This window comes from Opisthocomus hoazin, chromosome Z (assembly GCF_030867145.1).
Source record: "Opisthocomus hoazin isolate bOpiHoa1 chromosome Z, bOpiHoa1.hap1, whole genome shotgun sequence".
In the NCBI taxonomy this organism is placed as follows: Eukaryota; Metazoa; Chordata; class Aves; order Opisthocomiformes; family Opisthocomidae; genus Opisthocomus; species Opisthocomus hoazin.
In genome coordinates, this window is record NC_134454.1 from 51336077 (window position 1) to 51362880 (window position 26804).

At 43.3% G+C, this 26804-nt stretch overlaps 1 protein-coding gene across 3 annotated transcripts in view; it reads right to left on the reverse strand.

The window, feature by feature from the left end:
- Nucleotides 1-26804, reverse strand: part of LOC104331895 (TLE family member 4, transcriptional corepressor) — a 97550-nt gene that overhangs the window by 42219 nt on the left and 28527 nt on the right. For 2 of the 3 annotated variants that reach the window (XM_075410521.1, XM_075410519.1), the window contains exons 5-8: nt 24708-24770; nt 15406-15480; nt 1815-2019; nt 1380-1396 (exon numbers count right to left, since the gene is read on the reverse strand). In XM_075410521.1, coding sequence (XP_075266636.1) covers nt 1380-1396; nt 1815-2019; nt 15406-15480; nt 24708-24770 — 360 coding nt within the window. The remainder of the gene's footprint in view (nt 1-1379; nt 1397-1814; nt 2020-15405; nt 15481-24707; nt 24771-26804) is intronic. The other variant, XM_075410520.1, reaches the window with a different exon arrangement.

Sequence of the window (26804 nt, forward strand, 5' to 3'; positions counted from 1 at the left end):
GCGGGGCTGGGACGTGGCAGAGCTGCCAGCGGCAGACCGGGTGCGCTGGGGAAGGCTGCGGGACACATCCCCACCTCAAGCTGCCCGAGAAGCAAAGGCACAGCCCCTTGCACGGCAGCCCCGGGCAGATGGGTCTCCGGCGGGGGGGCAAAGCCTGTGCCCGGCACAGTGCTCCCACTGATGCAGTCTAAGGCACACACCAGTAACATCTGCCTGGCAAGCTCCTGGTAACTCTGTCCAGTGCACCCAAGGCTCATGCTGTGAACACTTCTTCTGCCATTTGGCCAACCCCAGGAATAAGATACATCTTCTCAAAAAACTGAAAATAAAAACTTGACAAATTGGTTGTAAGTGCTCAACAGGGTGGACATAGGTCTTGCCTTTCGCAAGAGAAGTCTATCTTTCACTTCATGTGCACCATCACTTAAATAATCTTACGCAATTCTATGCATAAGAACTACGCAAAAAATTTTTCACGCCACTCAGTCAGGCTCTGCTCTGTAACTACATCCAGCTACCCGGAGGAGGGCAGGTAACTGTGTAGCTGGCAACTGCGGGGTCTCCTGCGAGTTGTTACACCGAGCAGCAGCAGCAGCAGCGAGGAGAGCAGACCGACCCAGGAGAGGGCAAGGCCAAGACACACCTTCCCGCCTGGAGCATTAAAACCCCAGGCGCCTCTGAGAGACCTTGGTGGCTATCCAGCACCGACAAGCACCCAGGCACATACACTGAATCGCCATCCTCACTTGAATGCTCACAGTTACACAAGCCACAAGGTGTGTTTTACGTGTACTTATGAACGCTGCCGTGCACACAGGATGGTGCACACACCGCAGAGTCATTCAGAGTCCGAAAATTAACTTTTGGAAAAAGGAAAGCGGGAACCTCAGTGCGAGCATCACCTTCATCAGGGTAGGGAATGGCAACTTGCTCCTCTCCAACTGCTTCAGCAAGGGCAGGAGGCAGCAGCACCCCACCTCCCCCCTGCGAGCGACAGAGCTCTCCTCCTGTAACCGCATTGTTAGCATGCATCAGAATTACAGTTAGAGCCTCCAAATGACTTAAAACTACTGGCTTATTACTCCTGTCTTATAAGCTCAGGCAGACACCCCAGGCAGCTCTTTGCTTACATCCAGGAACGGCCTCAACGCTGTTCCATCAAACTCACTGGACAGCACGTCGCCTGCAATCCTAGCTGCCCCACTACCAGCCACTTTCCAAGTACGATACACATTTTACGCAGGGCTCCGCTCATCAACACGAGTGTCACGACCCAGTGTCACTTTGTGACTTTTTCCACCACTCTGGGCAGTACGTCAGACAAACGCAGCACGCAGTTCTTTCGAGCCACCCCTTACACCTACAAAACAGAGTCCTACCTTGATGGAGTCTCTGTCTGCATGCCGAGCAGCGCCCATGCACAAGGAGGGGAGGCGGCAGGGGCAGCGGATGGGAAGGTGGGGGGAGAGAGAAAGAGAAAAGTACTAGTTAGTTTACATAAAATTATACATTTATCTTACTCAGAAGAAAGAATCCTGACGTCTGTTTAATAATAAATTGCACAGATGTTAACTTTTCTGTACAGTTAAATATTAATACTGTACAGCCAGATTTATAAAAAAGGTTTCCTAGCATTTGAACACAATTTCTGGCTACTGCTAGCTAATAAATACTGACTCAATTAGCTGGGAATTCCCGTGAAAATTCCTTTATTCCTACCCCTCCCCTTTTTTATTTAAAAGAGGAAAGTTTGGAAAAAAAGAAAGAAGAAAAGAGAAACACATGAAGCCACACACTCATCTGGCAGCACCTACCTCTTTGGTGATCGTTATCGTGGTGCTTCTTCTCGTCTTTAATGGGGAGGTGGGACTGCCCCCCCAGCGCACTGGACAGTGCCAGGAGCCCAGCACTGCTGCCAATGGGTGGGATGGCTGGAGGCTGCAAGCCCGAGGGGTGCGGCGTGAGCGGCACGGGAAGACCATGTCCATGTGACAAATGCTGGGCCTGGAGTTGTTGCTGCTGTGAAAAATGAAACACAGATATTGAATTTGTTCAGGGAGCCGGGGGTTGCCTGACTGGTCCTGTACATCAAACATGATTGATCAGATCAATCAATGCATCTGATCTATCCAGGTATCAACTCCCACAAACATCCTGGCATTTTAAAAATGTCCATATATTTGGGCACAACATAATCACTACACTTCATGCTTAATTTAAAGAACAATAACAAAATAAAAAAAAAAAAAGAAAAAAAAGAATGAAGCAAAGGAGGTTTCAGTTTTGGTGAAATTTATATTTCTCTGACAGAGGTATTACATTTTACTCTTTCTAGCAGAAATGCACCACGTACACATCTAATCAAAACATATGTAACTATAAAAGCAGTTATACAATGCAAAAGAAAAAAAAAGCTGAAAATTGAGAAAATTAGTGTTAAACAGTTCTCCCAGCGCTACTGCACAGCATGCAGTGAGAGTTAATTTGAAAGAGAAAACCTGAATTAACAATCCAGAAAAGGAAACTGGTTGCAGCCACCGTTTTAAGCCCTTTAAGTGTCCTCAGCGGTACTTGAGCAAATTACTAAAGAAAATCTAATGTAGCAAGGCTTGGGTCCTCCTGTAGGCTTGCTCAATAATGCTGAAATAATTGGGCACTCTGTGCACGTTTAGTGATGCTCGAATGAAAAGCTAGAGGCCTGCCCTTGTACTCTTCTCCAGCTGCTGACTCTGTGTTGTGACAGGTTTATTTGAGTGGGACTGTGATGCATGCACCAGTAACTGCGCTGACAAGAGTTTAAAGTCATTTTTACCAGTACACTGGCAACACATGGAGAAAGCCCTTGAGAGGTTCGAATTGGAGTGCTTGACCTCAACTAGGGCTGCATCAAGCCCTGTGCTATACTAACCATTGTGGGATAGATAGACTGTTTGTTGCTACTCAATGGGATGGCCGGTGGGGGGACGACAGCACCAAACAGGTGAAAAAGTTGTGTTAAATATATCCCAAGAGGGATTTATTCCGGTCTAAGGCTTGCCCACTAACCGTCCAACTGATTTCTGTTCATACAGCAACTAGGTTAGCTCTGAAATTTTCTTTTCGTTTTCAAGCAGTCACTGCTCAGGACTCCGGGTAAATCGAATCAAAAGTCCTCCAGGGTTGTTGCTCCCTCCCCCCTGCACATCTGTATAAAGGACTTTGGAAGAAGAATAAATAAAAACTTAACTCACTTTGCATAAAAAATTCCATCTTTAATTCCTAAAGGCAAAGATTAACGTCTTTTGCTTGTTTTTCACTTGAGCCTAAATTTACTTCCCACCTCACAACCCAGCTCTTTAATCAAGCAAGAGACAGCACGCTGCTCACTTGACTTTCCCCTCCCCTCCCTAGCATGCATTTTTACATAAGGGTGAGCTGAAGCACACCAGGCAACTCCTGCGGCACACTGCATGCACACCTCCCTCAACACCCTGCTGTGGAAGTACTGATCCTTCTCCTATTCCTGGAAGCACCAGGCAGTGTGATCAGACAGGCAGTGGCACGCATGTGCCATCTGACCCAGACCAGTGCCAGGGAAAGGAGGGGAACGATCCAAAAGGAAGCTGGGGGGGGGGGGTGGGGTGGGGGGGGAGAGAATTAAAAATACAAAAAATAGCGGGGTGGGGGAAGCACGAAAAAAAGGAAACCATGAAGAAGATTCTTTCAGGTGGAAGAGGGAAGGCTCAGTCCTTTCCCTGCCTGCAAACCTGCGTCATTCCAGTAGGTGCTCCTTGTAGAAAGTATCAAACACGTGTTGTTTGGATGCTTCGTTTCTCAGAATTTTAAATTAACTACAACGAAACGAAGCAAGAGCCAACAGTGCATTGTTTAGCTTCAGGGTCTGAATGGGGCTGCCTTACAGCAAAGGAACAGTCTGGCATGCCTGACTTGGGGAGGGAGGAGGACAGCGAGAGGAAAAAAAGGAACGGACAAAATAATCTGTGTTCTGGAGCCTCATTGTAAACACGGAAATTCCTGTTCCTGTTTGAGAACATGCTACAAAGCACTGCAAGAAGATGTCTGCCTGAATCCGCCAGTGGCTCAGAGCAGAGGCTTTCGGAAAAGCCTGAGAATATCAACAGTGGCAGAGCTTTCCCCTTGTTAACTATTTCACTGTCAACCAAAGCGTACCAGCGAGGGGACACTGGTTTCACAGTACTGTACAACCCATACAGATGTACCTACCCAATCTGCATTGTATGGCCTCCTCTGCGGATGCAGGATGGTTTCCACAGAGCTTGAAAACGGCACTGCAAATGCAAGCCCCTTATTTACTGCTCTTTGTTGGGAACCTCTCCACACAGCTCAGCAAGGCAGCAGCACAGACGACACCCTGGATGTACCCAACACGGTTAATGCCTCCCAGACATAACATGGGCTTTAAGAGTAGTATGAGTAATGACACCTCAGTGCCTGGTGCCTTGAGATCACTCGGAACAGCACAGCTGGCTTAGTCCCTCTTGGCCAAGAACCATTGCGTTTTCACTGCAAGTTGAATTGCAGAGAGCTCTGAAAATAACTGGAGAGAGCAGGAAAAAAAAACCCTAAACCTACAGCCTTCCTGCCGTGGAGAACTTCTCTGACCAGACCAAGCTCTTCCACAGAAACCAAAGGGAACGCGAAATCTTGAAAGAGCATGGCCGCTGCAGTCACAAAACCGTCATTCACTGATACAGCAGAAATCTGGTGCAATGTAGTCGCGTTGTAAAGGCACAAAGAAAAACAGTCTGGTATGAAAACCAGACTGTTAAATAAGCTAACACCCAAAATTCTGGTACAGCCCCACAAGTGCATGCCTCACAGATAACATTATGCGTGTTGTTACACTGGGGTGGGACTGAAAGTTCAGCATTTCCAGACCTTTGAAATCTCTTGCTACATTCAAATGCCCACAACATGCCCAGTTTGGTTTTGCTTTTCCACTGCCCATGGGTGTCACTGGTGAGCATCAGCTTCCCGGGTGGCCTGTAACACAGCTGCTTGGCTACAGGGCAATTTATAAAAACATGGGCAATTCATTAACCCACTGGGCATCAGGCTAGTGCTACAAAGTGGTAAAAACAGGTGGTGTCTTCTAGTCATCAAAATGCCAAAGATATGGACCAGTAAGGCATCTGACAGATAGTTTCCCCACACAGAAATCTATGGAAGAAAGTTTATATTTGTTTCTGCCTATACCATGAATTTAGATCATAAAACCTGACACAATTTAAAAACTTGCAAGGAAAGCCTGAAAACGAGCCAATTGAGCAACCACGTAATTTTTTTGATGTTGCTGCAACACTTTCACTTCCCACTCCTTCATCTTCTCTTTAATTTGTTATCCTTAGTCATGTTATTTATGAACTCTTAGCATGTGGTTAACTTTCGACAATCCCATCACAGTTGACTACAGCACGTGTAAAGTCAAGCATACACTTTCAGTATCAGTGCATACCAGGCGAAAACTTGCAAAGGAAGTACACCAGGCTTTATTATACTGTACGTTTTCCAGAACTATTTAAAAATAAAACCAGCAACTGTTAGCTACCAACAAATATGCCCTACAGAACTAGATTGCAATGTTTTCAGGAAACTTCCAACACACAAAAAAGTAAGAGCAAGGGTAAAGCCAGCAATCAGAAAGAAGCCAAAAAAGAAGACTGCGTTCATTCGGTAATAAGTATAGGAAGCTGATAATTTAAATTAGCTCAGTTGTAAAAACTGAAGTAAAACTTTCAAGACATATTAACACATGTCAAATAAAGATAACATCTGTTTGCTACTAATTTTTTTTTTTTTTATTTTCTGTATATTATTCTAGGCAGTCTACAGTAAGAGGTAAAATAACTCCAAAGCTGTGTCTAAACAAATGGGTAAAAAGGCTTTGCAAAAGGTTCTTATCTAAGTATCACTAATTTTTACAACTGCAATTCTAACTATTGATGCTGAGCTTAATTCTTTTCCCAACACATCTTAAGAGATCAAATTTAAAGTAAAATGTGATAATAAACCCACTAACAAATTAGCTTCTAATGCTCTCTTGTTATAGTCAGCACATTCAAAGCCTATTTGCCTGGAAAAGGTTCAAGTTTTTACTGGATACTGTCCAAGCAGCTCTATGTCACAGTAATCTACCGCTTTTCCTCTTACAGACCCTGAAAGCTCACAGCCATTATCCAAACAACCTGAACATACTTCTCCAACCTGAAGACATTTCTAACGTTAACTAACTATTGTCTTAAAAAGACATTTTATACCTACATACATGCGTGCACTACCCACACCTGCAATACTGCTGGGAGGAGACCTCAAAAAATCTGGACAAAACAGCTTCATTGTTTGAAATTTGTTAGAGGAAGTGATTGATTGCTCAGAGTGAATCATTAGTAAGATAGTACATAGATGAAACAGCAACCAAGAAGAGGAAACACAAACATGGTTTGAGAGTACACAGCATCACTGTCAATGGTTTAAAGACCACCAAGAAAAGGAAGTCCTTTGGCACACCCAGTTATGAGTGTGCTTAGGATCATAGGAATTTTTATCTATCACGGCTGTTCGCACCCTGACATAACGTGCATCGTTTGTACCTCCTTTATACAGTTCTCTCTCTGCTGGCATACCATTACAAAATAGATTCTTCTGATGTCAAGGTAGAACACGGCAAAGCAGCCTACAAAGAGAACCATGCAGCAGTTTCTCCAGTGGAATCGTCCTGGAGCTATACGCATATATATCGTACGATCAGTGTGCCATAAACAGACTGTAGTACAGATGTAGACTAGAGCAACCTACTATCCTTACTCTTCTGAGGAAGAGCGGTCATTTTGCAAATGAACATGCCCAGTGTGAAGGAAAGGTTATCAGAGATTGGTGGGAACTCTAAACACTCACAGGTAGCTGATCTACTGGAAAACACAGGTGATGTTTCTGTTCACACGGAGGAATGAATGCACAGCTTAGATAAAATCTTGGAAGAAGAATGAAAAACAATAAAAAAGGAGAGAGAATAAGAAGACGACCACTAATATGAGGAGGAGGAGGAGGAGGAGGAGGAGTAGTAATAATAATAACAACAACAACAATAACAAAAAAACACAAAAAAAACTAAAAAGGCAAATGCCCAGCATCTTACTCTCTGAGAATCAGTAAATTCTGCCTTTGAGGATGCTGACTCTACAGGAGCAAAGCAGGATCCACTGAAGAAAGTATGAGGGGAAGGAAAAAAATCAATAGCTGTCATTAATCAGAATGGGAGCATTTAGAACTCCTACATAAATAACAAAGAAACTATCAGAATCATATCTCTACAAATTGCCTCAAAGATCTTTTAAGTGATCTAGGAACAAAAAGTCATCTCCCAAATTGTATTGTGGGATGAAAGGCAATATATGCAGAGCACACTTCCGCTCTTAATCATATATACAGGAACATCTGTCAGGATACATGTTTCACCATTTGTCCTCTCTTCCCCCCTTATGACTGTTTTTCACTCAGTGAAACAGCATAGACAGAGGACAAAAGTAACAAAAAATTAGTACAACCCACTAGCAAATAGAAGACGTGTGGTAAAAACGGTCAGTATTTTAAGAAAGGAAAAGCCTAGTCCCCTGCTAAAGGCCAAGCACACCTTCCCCCAGAATCTCGATGTTCAGTAGTTCCTGCTGCCTGCAGGACCCCTATCCATCTCAATTTCACTTTGGGGGTAGAAGGAGGAAGAATTAGGCTCTTTAGAATCACCTTCTATTATCATTTAATAAAAGGCAGAAATTCTTGCATAAATCATGCCACTTAAGCTCTCTTCTCCTTCCTTCTCCACCATCAACTGCTAGCTAAGGCAAAGAAAATCTTCACCTCCCGCAAGAGAAGACAGAAAGCACCAAAGGCAAGCTCAAGGTCTTACCATATGGAGCACCAAAGGCATGAAATGTGCCACACATACCGATCCTCCACTTCAGAACCTTTTCACAAAGACCAATGCAGAGAAAAGAATAACAATGGCAACAACCGGGTGTCTTCTGTTATGGAGGAACAGACAGCAAAAGTCAGCCCTGGACAGACATGTGCACACTGGCTGAAGAACCTTATTTACCAAGTGCTCCACTCACGTCCTACCCACCGACACTGGGAAGAGATTTTCTCTCCTCTGGACTGACAGTACGAAAACGGTGTCCCTGCTGTTACCTTGTGAATCTTGGTCCTTTTCTTTAAGAACCAGAAAATAAGAGCAATGCCTATGCTTTTCCCAGCAGAGCCCTAAATAACCTTCTTCTAGGGTCCTCACATGAAGAAGTTTCTGAAACCCCGGGCCATATAAACATGACTGAAAAGTGAAAAAAGTACCATCTGAGATGTATAATGAATCAAACAATAAAAGCTAGAAGAAACGTAAGCAATGCCACTGGTCACAGACAGACCACAGCTGCTAAAGCTATCAGCAATTCTATCACCAGAGCTTTTACTGTGGCAACTATAATTCACTTCTAAGCTTCCTCACAAGGTGCAGTCAAAGAGCCATGTAGTCATAAAAGAGATGCATCTTATGCATCTCACACACGCACTTCTTTAACGCATCTTTTAAAGTCAATCCTTAGCAAGTCAAATTTCTGGATAGCAATTACCGAGAAACGCAGACTCCAAACTCTGTACGTCCTAACACTATGTTTCACCATGCTTATAACACGCAAAGACAGGCTGTGTCAGATTTCAGCAAATTATCTTTGCTTGTGATAAAAACCTGGGTTGCTTGGGTTGATCCACTCTTCCAACCCCTTCTGCATCTTTAGAGACTGCCATTTTCTGGTGCAGCTCTGGTCCTGTGCAGAGCACTTCAATGACCGCTCTTCTGGGGGGTGAGCAGCCTCTTCCCACAGGTCAACGTCAGGCGTCAGGACACATGGATACCATTATCTCTCTCCAAGCAAACTTCATTGAGAATTGTAGTGTTCTGCCTCTTTAATGTAGTGCCCATTAGTCACATAGCTGAAACTTCAAGCAATTTCTTTTGCTTTAGTGCAGTTTCCCATTTACAGCAGCTTTGATAAAGGAAGGTCTCAATAAGGATCAAATAACCTGGATTTAAGTCACAGCTCTGAGACTGTGGAAGGACCACTTGTTCTCTTTGCCTTAGCCTCTTCCAAAGGTAGAACAAGGAAAGTAGTACTCCCTTGTTTCAGAAACATTACTGGAGTAAGTTCATCAATGCTTATGATGCGTTCACAGACTACAGCAGTGTCTGTAAAAAGTTCGCCAAACAATAAGCAAGGAACTGTCTCACAAAAGTCAAACATTCTGAAATGTCAGAAAACGTAAAGATTTAAGACCTCTTAAATTCCTTCTTCATCCATGAACTCAGCATCCGGAAATACTTTCCTTATGCAGCACTATAGCATCCATCCCAGTGAAGCATTAAAGCCCTTGCTTTAGCCTGCGTTTAAGATTGAAGACACCAAAAGAACTACCCACGTACCTGAAGAAAAGCAAATGCTTAACTGATCCACTGTATGGAGTCCTGGTCCTCACTCATAGCTATAGGCAACAGCCTACAAAGTGTGGTTGGGAAGAAGTCTAGATGACAAATACACAACCCTGCTTAGGGGCAATATCAGAACTCTGAGGTATGAAACCGTGACACAATAATAACTGTCTTTAGGCTATACTGCACAGTAAGGGCACAGATTTAAATGGGCTGCATCTCTGCTGAGTACCTAAACTTTGCTGATTTTGGCATGAAGCACTTTTGGGAAATCCCCGCCTTCACAACACTTCAAAGCCAAACAGATCCTTCATACACTTCTTCTTCTTCTCCAAAGCACCCGTATAAGGCCATCATTGAAGGTAATACATCGCACATAACAGACTGAGCGTCTGATGGAGTATGGCAAATGTATTTGGTAGGTGACAGCTTCCACACGCTGGAGAACAGACCACCTTGGCACCAGTGTTTTCTCCCTTCTACTGTGTGTGGTGAGAGCGTACAAAAATAAGTCATAAATAAAACATTGCGTATGTTCATGTTCCTTCCATGAAGGAAATTCTCCACAGGACTCCTCGCATCTGCACTGATTAATCCTAATTCAAAAGAAGATATGGTGGTCACATAGCTTTGGTGCCAGGGTCTAGAAAACCTTGAGAAACATGGAGGCAGAAGTCAGCTCTCCTGCCTGATCAGATACAGTATGTGAATTGTAACACTCATGTCATCTGCACTTACTTAAGCATAACGAGCAGGGCCTCTGGCATCAGCATATTGTCAATGAGATGTAATAAGTGGTGTGCACTTCACACTGCAACGTTACTGACTGCTCCTACAGTGACAGACCAATATAAATTCAGTAGCTACCACAGCTACTTGGAAATAGGAGAAAAAGAGGAAAACACTGGTAGCCCATTCCAAGTATAACAACAGTATTTAAAAAAATCTGTCCTCGGAGCATTTTTTTTTTCAGTAAATATGGAACCTGGAATTACTTACTTGCTAATCAATTCCCTCAAAAATCCCTAAAAAGATCATGTGCCTCACACCTTCAGCTTCTTTAAATCAGGATAATGCTGCACAGGAAGAGATTTATCTAAATTAGGCCTCACCTGCAAGGCTGTCTCTGAAGCTGGTACCTGGGCACCCCAGAGCTCCCGTCTCCAAACGCACGCATCCGGCAGGAATGACTTCGCCATACAAACTGGAATTAACGCGTTCCCCACTTCAGCTGCACGGGTTCAGCCAAAAGCCCCTCGCTCCCCCTCACCGTGCGGGAGGCAGAAACAACCCACCCTCCGCCAGGAACGGGAGATGCCTCCCTGCGCTAAGGAACCCACGCAAAAAAAAAAAGCACCTCGGGGCTGGGCAGAAGGAGCCCCGGACCACAGGGCAACGACAGCACGTGCACCAGTGCCAAGTCCCTGTCACGACCCGCGCGTGTGCTCGATCTGCAGCACGATGCTCTCAGTGGCTCCCAAGCCTGCGACCAGCGTTACTGACGCTCTTTAAACAGGCATTGTTCCCCACAGCCGTACAACGACTGCTCGCCTGAAAGCCACCAGAAATTACACACCTTGTGAGATGGGTCAAGCAAGCGCCTCAGCCTCAAACACAGGCTAGGAATTGTGACAGGCAGTGTATTAAGGAAGGAACATCACAGCTCGACGATTATACGTGGCAATACAGAAGGAACTCTTTCTTCCAGTAACTGCCATTTGCTTATTTTTTTAAAGAAGATAATAAAAGTGACATAATAAAACAAAATGCTTAAAAATTAAACCAAAACCATTTTTTTTTTCACTCAGATGTACAGAATGGTGAAGGAAAAATCATCTAAATCATTTCCTTAGTAATACAAGTAATATTTAAATAGATTTAATAGTGCTGCTCCAAACCAATGAATTATGAGTTTAAAACCTATTAAAATGTAATGTTTTTTTCCTGAGCTGAGGGGAGAGAGATTTAAATCCACTGAATTTTAATATTTCAGCTTGAGCTGCAGGAGGTAGAGAAAGTCCAAATGAACTATTCCATCAGCACCATTCAAGCATGAACATTTTAATCAGTTTTACTTCCTTGGAGTTCTCCAACACAGTTTACGCTGTCATTCTGAAAGCACTTAACACAGAGGGTGTGAAAAACCACCAAGGCTTGTTATTGCCTTCACAATTGATGGCAAATAATTTTGCAGACTTCCTATCATTAAAATGTCACTGCTAAAAATTGAGGTTCAGCATTTCTTGTGCTAAACTGCATTTTCTTTGAACACCATCACATACCTGTTCTTAAGTTTTTGGTACATTTATCTCTCTCCATGTGATACACAGGCACACAAGCAGTAGCCTCCATTTCTGCCCTACTGCCCAGCTGCAGTTGAAAACTGACTATTTTAAACAGAGAAGAAAAAAAAAAAAGACTCTGAAAAAATTCTTATAAAGTTACAAGTTCATTCCTTGGTTCCCTTATTAAAACGTAACCACATCCACACAGCATGTTCCAATTATATAGTATAATGGATTAAAAAAAAAAAAACAACAAAAAAAAAAACCAAACATTTTAAGAAGAGTTAGATGACTCAATTTAATAATACAGGAAATGAAAACATCATTCCTAATTATATCATACTACTGATTAAAGGCTACAATTTGTGCATTGTTCCAACAGTGTGATCTTGAAGATTATAACTTAAAAACACGGCAGCTATGACACATGACAAGCTTAACCGGATGCTTCACACTGCTCATCCCAGCACACCCAACCCGGAAAGGAGCTCTGGATGTGCACTACAAATCTCTCCGAGCAAGAATGCTGTACCACACCATCCATGGTAAGCTTTAGATGCAGAGCCTGCCGGACACCTGGAGATTTACAGTCCTCCTGCAGCATGTTTATGATATCTAGTTTTGGTTTAGTTTTTCTCCCTGCATCTCTCCAGAAGAAGATAGATGATATTTAACTTGTTTTAGCCCGTCAACAGTTTTAAACTGAACATGACCTGTGAAAGAAGTCATTATAACTGTGTTTCATTCCATTAAACACAACTAGTTTATTGTCAGGAGAACAAGCAGTCTCTCCGGGTTCCAGGCTCACTTCAGTATCTTGCATTTAAACTGCATGGATCAGTGATTTGGTTCATTTACCAATGAAGACAGAATAATCTTGCAAAGTTAAAAGGCGCTTCATCAGATTCCATTAAATCAGAGCACATTCATACAAAAATATATACACGGGAAACACAAAGAGAGACATGATTTCTGCACATTCAATTCTTTTCTTGTGCTATCCTCCACTCTGGTAAAATCAATTCAAAACTCAAACCCAGGGTTCCTCCATTCAAACCAAAGGGGCTTAGTATGAGTGAGGTGAACTGAACAGGGCCCCTCAAAGCACAGAGAAACTTAAGCCACAGCTGAATTTCAAAAACTCAAATACTGCTTCTGTCTTCATCTGATGCACAGCTCAACTGGTAAGTAAAAGCTGTATTCTCAAAAACTGCAAAGAGCAAACGAACTTCAGAAGCTTTTAAAATATCACAGGGTTAAAAGAACATAAACTCTGTCAGACTTACCAAACTGCAAAATAATGTAAGACAACATAATTACAGATACAGAAAAGCCATGATTTCTAATTACTTTCTTTGTTTTATCAGTATTCACTTTACAAAGTATGGCAAGCCTTTTTAAGTCCCACGCTACATTTTCAGACTCTCCATCTCTCTAAGTGCAGACCTAACACTATTGTTGGTATTCACGCAACTAGAACTTAAGCTATTTTGATAACTTGCTACCCTATTTATTCAATTTATAATGACTCTCTTACAAGATTGCACTAGATCACTTCTCTTTAGATCAACGAACACAAAATTTTCAGTCTGTATTGCTCCTGTTCTCAAAAACTAAAGAGCAGGCCACACAGCATTTCCTAAGTCAACACAAAACAGGAGAGTGAAAAAAGGCAGCAGAGCAAGCTAAAAATCAGTCTCGTGAGGAAGGTGAGAGCTGTCCCATTTTAACGCACAAAACCAAAATTCAGATATCACAAAAATTTGAGGCAGTAGAATTTCAACTGACTTGAAGAGATAAATTCAGACAGTAACAATCAAAACAGAAAATTTACTTCTGTCTGGTGGGCGAAGATCAGCAGAAGTTACTGCCAGGCTCCCCAACAAGCGTCTAGTCTGTTTGCATTTATTCTGTCTGGTTTAGTGGTTCACAAAAGCAGGATAAACTTTAATAATAAGCACAACAGCCACTATCTACAACATCGCATGTTCTACATCAATCAACTCATTCTTTGTTAGGAAGCAAACTGCTTTTTGCATTCTCCCCACTGCATACAAAGGTGAATGGCAAAAACGTACACAAGTAAGACTGAAAAGTATCCATATGCACACGTGTGCACATACACACACAGAAGACAGTACATGCACATGTAGATACATGCTACCTACCCACATGCAGCACACATACATAAAAACTTCTTTAACAAAGAAGCCAACCTTTAGCTACTTACTTTATACAAAGAATGTTAACAGAAGGCAATATTTTTGGTTAGGTAATGAAAACTAATTGGGAAATTATTCATCTCCCACTCTCCCCACTGGAGCGTAAAAGACGTACAACAAATGTTATTCATGATTCTACAGGACTCGCTCTGATTCACCTCCTTCTTTCCAGCGGGCACTTCAGAGGAAATAAAGGTTACTCTTTTCCATTTGTATCTTCTAATTGACTACCAGTGTGTTCTTGTGGTCAGAGGGACACAAAATAGAGTTAGAAACAACCTATTAAAAACAAGCTACAATCAGACCACTGCTCTACACGACCGTCAGCAATGATCAGAGAGTCCTGATTTCCTTGTTAGAAGACAGAGGCATAATTGAAGCAATATCTTCACTTCAGATTGATTATTCGGCGACCCTTATCCACATCTTCACTCAGCAATTTGAATTTTAATGAAAGTAAATGGAATAATTAGCATTTCAAAGTGTGTTTGATACATTGAATAAAAAACAGGAAAAGACTTTTATGTATAATCTATACACAAAAGAAAAAGCATTTGGGAGGGTGCAGAAGATGGGAAGTACAGTTGTAGTGTCTTCATTAGAATAACTTAAACAACTGCTTGCACCAGCTGCATAATTATACATGTGAATAATGTGCTATTAAGCTATGACTTCTCACCTTTATTTTACGTAGTGTGAACAGCCACGGCTTTCGTTGTTATGCCTCTCCTCTCCAGCTGCAAAATGTAAACACTGTGGCTGCCCACACGCATAAAACCTCGCAGGGCTGCTACATTGGGCTAGCACCGCCGGCAGTAAAGCTTCTGCGAGAGGGGCTCCACAGGCCGCATTTTTTGATGATGGGGAGTAGGGCGCCTACAAGCACACTGGTGACGGTTCATTTCACTATCGATTCTGGTTGTCTGGGCTTTGCTTTTAAAAAAGGTAATGGCTATTTTTTAATGTAAAAATAGAAAGTGTGGTGAATATTCAGAGTCTTGAGCCACCACCCAGAAAAAGATGTGGCAGCGGGAATGGGAAAAATCCTCCTAACACGCTGCGTGTCATACGGAGTCCAGCTCTTGCCGTGGCTGCAGAAGCAGACTGGCACACAGTATGCAAAGGAAGCAAAGTTACTTAAAAAGGACAACAAAAAAGCAGATGTTGACCCAGCTTTGGGGAATATGTACAACACAGACATTGACTACCCCGTTAGTCTTCACAGCACAGTGCAAGCAAATGTTTTTTAGGTAGCAACCAGCTTTTATGAAGATCAAGCGACTGAACTTCACCACTGTCCACAACTTTTGACCACCTGATGGAAATGAGTTCACACAAGAGAGAAAGAAAACGGAAAGCTATTTACAAACACCATTAGAGCTAAAATGGAAAGACCACATACCCCAATGATTGCGTTCAGTTCTGCCATGGTCACTTGCTTGGCACGCTCCACAGCCTGCACCACTTGTTGCTGGTGCTACAAATGAAGATCAGAAACAGAACAAAATTATTTGTTTTCTAAATTATTAAGCACAGATTCTTCCTTTTACCTTTTCTCTTTGTTTTACAAACACATGCAGGGCTTGAAATAACTGTTCTCTAACAGATGCTGACATTCTGTGTTATCTGCAAGAGTATCAGGTAAGGGGAGGATTTTATGTCATTACTTGCCAGGAATTACACCCTTGCTCCCCAGAAGAGCTATTTTACAGCCTGGGTAAATGGGGAACTGTCCTCCTTTTGTTCTTCAGCAAAGTGTGCTCTTGAATTTACACGTTAACTTAAAATGCAAGCCACTCTCCTCACAGCCATGGAAACTTTTTGATTCGGGGTGAGTGGGGGTGGAAAGGTATGTATATTCAACAAGCGCATGGCAACCACATCACTGAAGGATATACAGATTCTCGTTCTTGGTACATTTCAAAGCAACTCAACCGTAAGAAAGAAATTCAAAATGCCATTCACAATTCTGTCAAACACGTGAAAGAGAACTAATTATTTCAATCCTCAACATGTAAATTTTAATAGCTTTAAAAAGTCCATCAAAAACACATGGTCTAATTAACAACACAGTTTACAAGCTTCAGTGGTTATATTATCTCAGCTTGAGTGATACTGTATTCCTGCAGTAAATTCAAAATATCTGTATGCAGAAAACTAACTGATATTTATTTGAAAACATCAGCTACAAATAAAGTAGGGTCCTCATCTCGCAACCAGACCCGTGCCTGTTCAGAGCTCCACCGGCGGCAAAATCACCTGCGCAGGCAGCCTCACAGAATCAGGATGACACATGACAAATTGGTGCAGGAGGGGTTCAGGGAGAACTGCAAGTAGGCTGGGAGATCTGCACCGGGAGCGAGCCATCTCCGATTCGCAGCCACAGGCTGAACACAGAGAGGAGTGAGCTCCTGCCCATCTCGACAGGTGCTGAAACTGCAATGATGAAACATCAGCTCTGCATCGAAACCAACGCCAAGATGGTCTTCAGTGCAAAGTTTAAGGAAAGGGCTGAGGGGGTCTCTTTGAAGCCTCCGGTTTGCTGCCCATGGCTGTGTATATGGGCAGAGTGGGGCCGAGGTACAGCCCACGCAGCAACACCTCCCACGAGTCCTTACCAGAGGCAGAAAGCTGCATAGAACAAGGTGGTGGCACAAATCCTCCAGCACAAAGGCAGGTGAAGAGCATCAGAAAGGCTCCGCAGTCGGCACCCGGAGCCCCAGTGGGAGGGGAGGCCACAAGGAAGGGCCCCGCTGCCTCAGGGGCTTGGCAGTCTCACGTCTGCTGGGTCTTGGTGCAACGCACAAACAGAAATGGCTTTTTCACTTATAAAGTTTCTCCCATAACAGCCTCAGGGTGGGGAAAAGCAAGCCTAAAAATCCACCCGTAGCTCTAAGAAATGCTGACCTCAACTATAAAAAACGGATAAATGTGAATAATGAAGGAGGTAATTTAGAAACACTCCTGGAAGAAAGAAAATGGTTTTAAGGTTTGTTTGTTTTTAAGGAAAGAAGAATTAAATGAAGCAAATGTCAGGAGAGCAAATAACATACTGCTGCAAACAGAATCACAGCAGTCCCATTTCGAGTTTTGTAAAGCTACAGTGCTAACATAAACCAAATCTATCACTTATAAGTAGACAATGTAAAGAACAAAAAGCAGGCCAAATGTGAGTAAATGCATCCTTGGCATTCATGGGGAAAAAAAAAAATGCAGTGATGTATCACCATCACAGATAACCAGTAAAAAGGAAATTACAATACTCAAGCTTCAAGTTCACGATGATGTTTTATCATCTCCAGGTCATCATATGTTAAGGACAGGTACAGCTTTCATTGATTATGTAGCTGGAAGCCCAGTGACACATGGCTCTGTATGACAACAGGGTGATCATAAAAATCACACCACCATTGTCTGGTAGAAGCCAACCACACCAAAAATGGGTCACAGCATTTTTGACCAAGTCACCCCCCGTCAAAAAAAAAAAAAAAAAAGTTTTTAAAAACCTTTAAAATCATTTTAAAAAAAAATCATTTACTGAGAAGCTTACAGTAATCTTTGCTTTCCTACCGCTTCCTAGGCAATACTTTTTCCACTGAGATAAGGAAAGGGACCTCGCTCTTGATTTGTATATATGAGCGTTGAATTCCAACACCAATTTACCTAAATCCTGATCCCAGGGCCACGGGCAGAAGAAAAAACTTCTGAGGAATCTACATCTTTAGGCATTCAAAAAACATGTAGGTGTTCAAAAAACGCAGAGATATGGCACTCCAGGACACGGTTTAGTAGGCATGGTGGTGATGGGTTGATGGTTGGACTTCAGGATCTTACAGGTCTTTTCCAACCTTAATGATTCTATGATTCTACAGAAAGCTGTTCTGAAAACATAAAAGTTATTGTAGAAATTACTCCAATTTTCATCCAGGTTTTGGAAAAACAAGTCAACTCCACGAGAGTCTGAATGGTTTCCTTTCCTTTACGGCAAACCTACGAAGAATGGCTCTGAGGAGTATTTGGGAAAAACATTATTTCACTCCCAGGTGAGGGGACTACAAGGCGGAGTGGTAGGATACCAAAATCTCACTCTAAGCCTTCTGCTGGAAAGCACTGTAAGACAGAAATTCCCTAAGCAGCCACACAAGGCATCTTTCATTGATTCTAATAGGTTTGGGATCAAGCCTTCATAGAGAGCAGAAAATCCACAGGCCTTGTAACACTGAACCTAAATTAGGTACAGTAGAGACAATTAGAACCCTCCTATTGCTAGCTGCTTTAACATTGATTCAATCTTCAGTGGCATTGTACGCGAAAGGCCTGAAATAGATGGTCTGTAATTAGCCTCTCCATTACTCCCACCTCCCCGCCGCAACGGAGCAGGCTGCGCTTAGCTCACCAAAACACCGCGGGGCCCTGCCCGGAGCGACCCCAGGGCCACCCCGAGAAACAGGCACAAAACCACGCGCTCCCGTGGAGGAAGATGGAGGGGGGTGGGGGGGGGGGGGGGAGGGCAGGGCTGTCAGAGACACCATGTGCTGCCGCAGAGCCTCGCGGGGCCCACTGGCTGCCCTGGCGCTTCTGAGTCCAACGACGGCGCGGGGCTCCACGTCACCGGCCCCAGCTCCCTTCACGCCTGGAGATCTCTGTGCAGAGGAGAAGCCTGACCGGGCGCCGGGGACCCGCCAGAACCCAAAACCAAGGCGAGGGCCGGGAAGCCCCGGGGCCTGCATAGGCACCCAGGGATGGATGGCTCCGGCGCTCAACGCCTGGCTCCGACGCCTTGCCCAGCACCGAGCAGCATAATGTTAAAACCGAGTGGTACACATTAGCCTGCCCATCAAGTGACCACGTAGTGATTTACAGCCAAGTAAAACCAGCAACAAGAAAAAAAGGGTTACTTTTTTCCCCAGCCAAATACAGACACAGGGCTGCAGCCTTCACACACATTTAATGCTAGCCTTTCTCTGTGCATACAATCACATGACAGACCTATTTTCTTCACTTATGGGAAAACAGTATTTTGCATCGCATTTAACAGGCCAGAGCAATGAACTCAATACCCTGCCCCGACTGTCACGCAGACTAGTATCGTTTCTCCTTTTTAACTTCTTCTTCATCTCTTCTCTTCACCCCTTTTTGCCTTCTGTAATGAGCCATGTGTCTGCACTTGCCTTGTGTTGGAAAATCACCTCCTTTCAGTCTCACGGTGGGTAGCAACAACTGAGACCACAAGAAGGACGTAGGCTTTCTCGCCATCACACTGTCTCACCACACTGTCTTGTCACCTAGACCCGGCTCCTGCACAGGCATTGCAGCATGGTGGAAAACACCCGGGCTTTTTTACACTGTCAGAATTCCCCACGGCTCCCAATGACAGGGGAGCCATGCTGACAGCAACAAAGCGGCCAAAATTCCCCCTGGCACACAAGCACAGACACTGGTGTTAAAAATGCCTAATTCCAGCTCATCTCCAGCACCGCCAACAACATCCAAAGCAAAACTCGCTGAACAATTCACTTTGCAGAAGCAAGCGGGCTCTGCTATGTTTTATTCATATGATTTTGTTGTTGTATTATCTGTTTCAAGGGAGTACAGACCAGGTCTTGCTGAAGAACTGTGGCAGTGCCATTCTGAAAAGCCTGCTCTAGAGACAGCACAATGAGATGAGGCCGTGCCAAAAACACTAGTGAGAACCGGAGAGTTCTCACTCATTTACCATGGAGTACAGCACACACTTAGAAAACTAAAAGGGATCAGCAAGGTCACTGCATCTAGGCACCGTCAACTCAGACAAGACGTAACAGCCACTTCATGAAAGCTTCAGAACATTATTAGCAACATATGCATAAATTGCTAATAAGACACGCTTGCTGGTAAAAGGATTACAGGTACCTGACAGCTTCCTTGTACTTAATGCTTCAGCTCTAGTCTGGGGCAAGTCTAAGATGGAGGAAAGTAATTGTGTCTTTCAGCCTCTCATATCTCACACCAACAACTACTTCATTTTGAACAGCATGTAAGGCCTCCTGCTCTGCATCTATATACTAGATCTCCCAGTCTTCATCCAAATTTCCTGAACTTTAGAAGCACCTCTAAGGAGTGTATGTACAGAAAAGAGCTAGCACGTTATGGCCTGTACCTGTCTTGTAAAAGGAAAACCATCAACTAATATGAAAGTGTTTGAAAGGAAAAGGCTGCATGCAGCATTTTCTTTTTGTATGTTTGTTTGCGTATATGCATGCCAGTGCTTGGCATTTTATTGTAAGTATATTTGACCACCTTATTGTGCACGGGGAACTGAAGTTCCCTATCAAAGAGCAACCCTTCTGCCTCGTTACTGGCTCATTCACTGGCAGTTGGAAGGGAAAGTGCACATTCAGAAAACGTTTATTACAGTCTCCTCCAGCCTCCGTAACGCTTGCCGTGTGGCACGGAAGTTGACAGGGGACAATACTGTGAACATCTGTCTGGCTTCTCAAGCAGCTGTTGTAGGTTGTGCTGAGCTCCAGGTTGCCACAACCACGTCGTCAGCTGTAAATCAGCAAGCTTGCCTGTGTCTCATGAATATAAACACAGTCAGTATTTACTCAAAAGAAGGTAACCATGACATATGCATATCTCCAGCCACACTGAACAAACACCACAACCCAGCCAATGAGGCCGTTCGGTGCTGGACAGCCCGCAGGGTCCCACAAGGATAGCCACAGGACACAGCCAGCCACAGACGCCACCTTGACCAGGCAGGAACCAGCCCCAACTTGAAAACCACAGGGCTGCGCAAGTGCCACACTGTGCTGCAGCTGATAATCCAGTTGAGAAGGAGCGTTAATCAGCAGAGGTATGATCCACAGCTTCAGACGCAAAATGAATTGCATCTTACTGGCTAGATCATTTGATTATGTGAACATCAAAATACCATACCAGCTGCACCAGATCAAAACTAAATTAACTGAGTGCTAACAACCTCCAAGTATTTACCTACAACCTTGCAGGCACCCACTTCACCTTATGCAACAGGAACTACTTTGAGCACGCTGGTATCACACAACGTCACAGGGAGGTGCAAAATGACTGCTGCAACACAGGAAGCCTGAAACCACAGCAGAAACTGAACACCCATCGCCCCTGAGGGCCACCTCATGCCTCAACCACAAAGTCACTCTTTCCTATCAAAATGGGAATCTTCTATTTCTTGGTGCTGTTTTTTACAGCCTGCCTGAGTCCATGTAAAAACAAGGTACCACTTGACTGCTTACTCAGGCAGGTTAGGAACTTTACTTTCAATATATGCGTAGATGATGTACAGCACAGTAAAACTGACTGAAGCCTGGAGAACTTCCTGAATGCTTCACTGGATTGCCCTCTGAAACAAAGCAGGCGCTAGTACACAGTAGAGTGATGTATTATAATTGCATCCTTTTCACGAGATCTCTAGCGATTTTGGCCACAATTTCTTACTTCTAAGTGAGTTATCGCAAGCCATTGATTCCTTACAAAGTTAACAAGCAATAAGACAAGTTAACCTGGTGCTATTATGAGGCAATAATGTTGCCATCAGTGCATGTAACCACTGTATTTTGTTCATTTTTCCCTCAGGCACAATACAAAGCAGACTGATCACATTTTTCAGCCACTATTCCACAATTAGACTGTATGCAAAATGCATAAACAGCAAAAGCACGCTGCAATTCAATTCTCTATTAATCTAGATGATGAAATAAAGAGACTTCCATTAAGACACTCACTTTCTAAAGACACAAATTAGACAGAAACCAAAGCTAGCAGAATACTCTGATCTGGAGATCAGTTCTCTGTTAACTCATCAGCATGTGCCAATAAAAACTGACTTAAGTAAGTGTTTCTACTAATAGAGGTCAAACAGTTACCACGATTTTCCTAATCCCAGTATGAAAACTATCACGATCGTCAGTGGCACTGTCAAGACACATGAAAAGCTTTTTTGTGCTTCCCCTTTCAACCCCCCTCTGCTGTCTAGTCCCGCTCCCCGCTTCCTAGATAAAACTGAAAAGCACATTTTCCTCCACATAAGATGAATGTTTACACCGGCTTTTTGCAAGTGCTCCCTTTTGTCTTTGTCAATGCATGTAAAAGCGCTGAAGCTGTGAATTTTCTGACCTCTCCATCTCCTCTGTAGCCCAAAGAGCTTTGGCACCATGCATCATGCGCAGAGGAGGAGCTGTAAGACCCGGTAAACAAGACGTGCAAACAGATGAAGGAAACTGTACAGGCCACGGATTTAAAAAGCAGAGGCTCACTAGTACAGAAGGCGTATGAGAGCCTGTTTTCAGATCTAAAACTGCTTAACTCAAAGACCTGATCTGAAGCCTAACAAAGCAAACAGCAGTCATTAAGCACACTGACACCAGTGGGCTTAAGCCCTCACTGGGTGGTACTGTACCCATGACAGAAGTGGGACAATATAATTTTCTAAATTTACCATCTGGATCATCTCAGTTGGCTACCTACATAGTTCTTACAACTAGTGTATTAACGACAAGCTACTGCAATGGTAAAGTCCAGAATTACTTCAAAATTGCTCTCCATGCCTAGCTTGATGGCCACGAAGCGGTTAAACAGTGAGCAGGGCCTTTGGCTCACGGTTCACAAGTTACCACGTGGCAGCACCACATGGGAGATTCTCCTCTGTGGAAGGAAAGAAGGAAGTAGGATGTGCAGCCTTCACCGTGCCTCCTCCCTCTACAGCAGGGACTTAAAATGTACCAAAGCCAGCTCTCAGGAGAATGACTCCAGGGCGATTTAGCTCCAGGCATAGGAGAGCATGATGTATACGGAGCAGAATAAAAACAAGCAGAGCGCCCACGCTCACCTGAGGGGGACACCACTAACATCAAAGCTCGAAAACCTACAGCCTTTCTCCCCCTCCTTCCCCAACTTCCATGTGAGCATGTAGAGAGAGTGGAGGCTAGGATTTCCAAAATCAAAGGCAAAAATCTATCAGTCACTGTGAATCAAACACAACTTTCTTCGAATGTATTCTAAGCCCATGTAATCCCCTTGCTGGTCTACATGGCAAGAAACATCTACCCCAAGAAAGCAAGTGGGCTGGGTTTGTGAAAGCAGAGCAGGCAGAACAGTGTGACTTACTTGTGTACAGCAATAAAAGTTTTGTTCAGCATTTCAGCTGAATATAGCAGTATCACTACCAGCAGTAGTACACTGGTACAAAGCTTCTAAACCCAGTATCACACACTATAGAGAAGACGTCTCTGTTGTGGAAATGTGGATCCCATGCCTTTGCCAAGAGCACAGCTTTGCCTGTCAAAGACTCCTCCCTGCTTTTGTTTCAAAACCGTGCCATTTTAGTGCTCACTTTAGCGTAAGTATGAATCAGCCTTACACCTCGTTTTTATACAGTGTGCTATTCCTGCACAGCAAATAAAACCCTGTAACTAGATGTGTACAGATTCTGCAGCAGTCAAAGCACAAAATCAACAGCTACAGTTTCAGATCCATGCAGGACTTGAATTCTGGTCCCCCAGTGGCATTAACTAGAACATTACACATCATTTAGTTTCCACAAATCCATCTTTGTAAGCGCAGAGTACAGTGGTGCTCCCGAACACTGTCGGGTTCTCGATTTGATAGCGTTATTCTTTATTTCAAACACACAGTGATGCACACATGCGTGTGCACACGCAACACACTAGCCAAATGCTGATACCAAGTGCACAGCCCCTCGCCTGCAGCAGGATGAGCAGCTTGAAAAGCAATGGCACTTCACAGAACAACTGAAGAGGTGGGAGAAAGAGTTGCAGCGTGTTCTCAGGCATGACATTTTACGGATGCAATGCACTGAAATGCACCTTCCAGCTTTGACTTCTCAGCTGCTGACTCTACTGAAACGAAACCATGCCTTACACAGATGCCTGCCAGCCTGCGCCAGCAGACCGCAGTCCTCCAGCAGGGTGGACAGGGGAAGCTGTTGAGCACCTCAGGTCTCCTTTCGTGAGCCATTCTTCTCATTTTACTTCACACACACCTGCAGCTCCAAGGCTCCCTCTCCAGCTCCCACCAACTCTCCCAAATCCCAGTGCCCCTCAAAGTATGTATGATGTACTCAAGATAATACCAGCAAATCACAATTTGGAGAAAATTAATGCTTAGAGGAATTAGCTCGCAGCCAGTTTCAGTCTTCTGTCTATATTCCCCAAATACACAGAAAACATAAAAGGATTTAAGGTAATACATAATCTGCGATGTGGAGAGAAAAAAGGCAGAAAAAAAGCTGCATGTGTATGCCTACTGTGTTGAACATCACTATTTGGTATACCGAAACAGAAGTTTCTGCCAAACTTCAATGCTTGCTGCCAAGAATGTAGCACAAATCATGCCTTTCTAGCATTTTTGCAAGCTATCCTCTGATTTCAGATTGACAAAGTTGTAATTGTGAGGAAAAACTGCATTGTACATGACAGCAAAATATTTAAACAACCAAAATTGTGCCTAGCACGTTACAACACGTTTCATTTCATAAATATATTTAAACGATGTTATAATGGACTTGGAGAAGAACATGAAGTTAGATTGATAACAGCACAGTGTAAAGTCATTTACAAGCACCAAGACTTTCATAAAGAAAAAGCCTAAACCCAAAGTCCCACTTTTGTAATAGACACGATGAGCCAATCGTTTACATCGGCACCAATACAAATTACTACCTACCTCTTGGGACAGAAAGGGAATGACTTGTGCACATATAGCGTTCAGCCTCTTGACAATTTCTGCCTGCAAGTGACAAGAAAAAAGAAGTTCAATTATATCAGTTCTCAGACGCTATGGTCACCTATGAAAACAGAAGATACATTTGTTTGGGTTTTTTTTATCTCTAGTCATCCTCTGGCCAGAACGCATTATCAAAATAACAAATTCAACAATACCTAGGAAGCCAATCATTCCTGGCTAAAAAGTTTTCTCTAAAAACACACAAAGAAAAGTTAATTCTGGTAACGCAATCAAAGGCATTTACAGAAAAAAATCTTCAGGAAATGTAAGAAGAAAGATAAAGAAAATACTGTGTATTGAACTAAACTCTCTCCTAAGAGGGAAAAAGAAGGATCATTTCAAACTACAACAATGCCACTGTAAGCAAAGGGAACAATTACTTCTATAATAACACTGCATATCATGAGAAAGTTAGCAACGCAATATACAACTTCACTGACAGTCATTCTACCACATATTTCAGAAAGGGATACTGCAGTCCAGTCGTCTTTCATATTTATGCTGTTATCAAACCCAAGGTTAATAGTAGTTACTTTCATGTTGCAACTGTGATCAGAAATGAGTAATATACAATGTTTTATTTCCATACTGGAGATCAATTCTTATTCTGTGTATTTAATCTTCAAATCTGAATAGAGACGGAGGAGATTTGGAAAGAGAAAAGAAGAATTACAGCTCCAGAAACAGAATATTTAAAGCCACATAGACTTTCTTACAATAAATCATAACTTTCTTCTAATAAATTGTAACCAGGGTCAGTTCCTCATTATACAGTAGGACAGAACGGTCTTCCTCTTGCAAAGTCACTAACTGTATGATGAAGACATACAAACTTGTGCAATTTAGGCATCCTTCTTTTAACAGCAACCCTTCCAGCCTCCTTGCTACGCTGTCTTTTAAATTGTGAATGCTGAGAAAAGAACCTTTAGAACAGAAAGGCTCAGAACCAGCAGCAAAAAAGTCAGAATCCTATCTAGAACAGATCTGGGTTCAAGGAACATTGCAGTTACACAGCCACGTCGTACCCAGAAGACATGGTACACTAGAGGTAACAGCACCTGTGAAACTGACTCTGCCCCCTTGTGCACCCTGCACTGTGTGTTAACACATACCGCTTTGCAACGCAATTTCTTCAGTTCTCTGAAATCCATCTGAACTCTGTAGGTTACTTATACAGCAATTTCTGTGTTACGCTGTCCCAGTATCTTCTCACTGGTCTTCACTGTTTATGCAAGTCCTCATCTCGTTAAAGTTATGCATTTTAATACATTTTTTACATTCATCTACCACACCTTTCCTGTTTATTCAGCAGCATAGGTACCTCATAGGACACTTGAGAATATGTTCTGTTCACCACAAAGCTAAATTACCTGATAAGTTCAAAGGTCTGTATGTGCCTATAATATCAGATATCCCACAAGGTAAAACCTAAATACCCCTTTAAACAGACTGTGTTCACTACACTTGTTGACACAGCGATTTACAAACTGCTTGTTACACAGACCACTAAAGGGAGCAACAAGATGTGTGCATCTGAGCTTCAGCCAGAGAGGCTGCATGATCCAATACGGCATTACTTGAGAAAAAAATATTTGATTAAGGAATTATAGACCATAATATGATGCACAGCTCCAAAGTACCTGTGCTGTAGTGGTTCAAGCACCATTAACTTAGTCATTAACAAATTTTGGGTCACAGCCACGCTGCTATTTTTTTTTTAAAGGAATCTCCTGTGTGCTTTAAAACCAAAGAGAAAACTACACATCCTGCTCTTCAAAGCTTTTCCATATGAAAACTCCAAAGTGCTGCCGCCCTGACTTGAGCTGAAGCCCTTGTGACCTGCCGTTTAACACACGTATATGCCTTCGCGAAAAAAGGCATGTGATGCTTTCCACTGCTGCAGAACAACTTCTCTGATCCATCTTTAAAATGCCCGTAACAACCTGACCCCCGGGCAGCTCCCGTGGGGACCCCTTGCCTTGGCTGTGCCCAGCAGAAGACTGCTCTTCCACCACAGCTACGTCAGCTGGGTGCCTC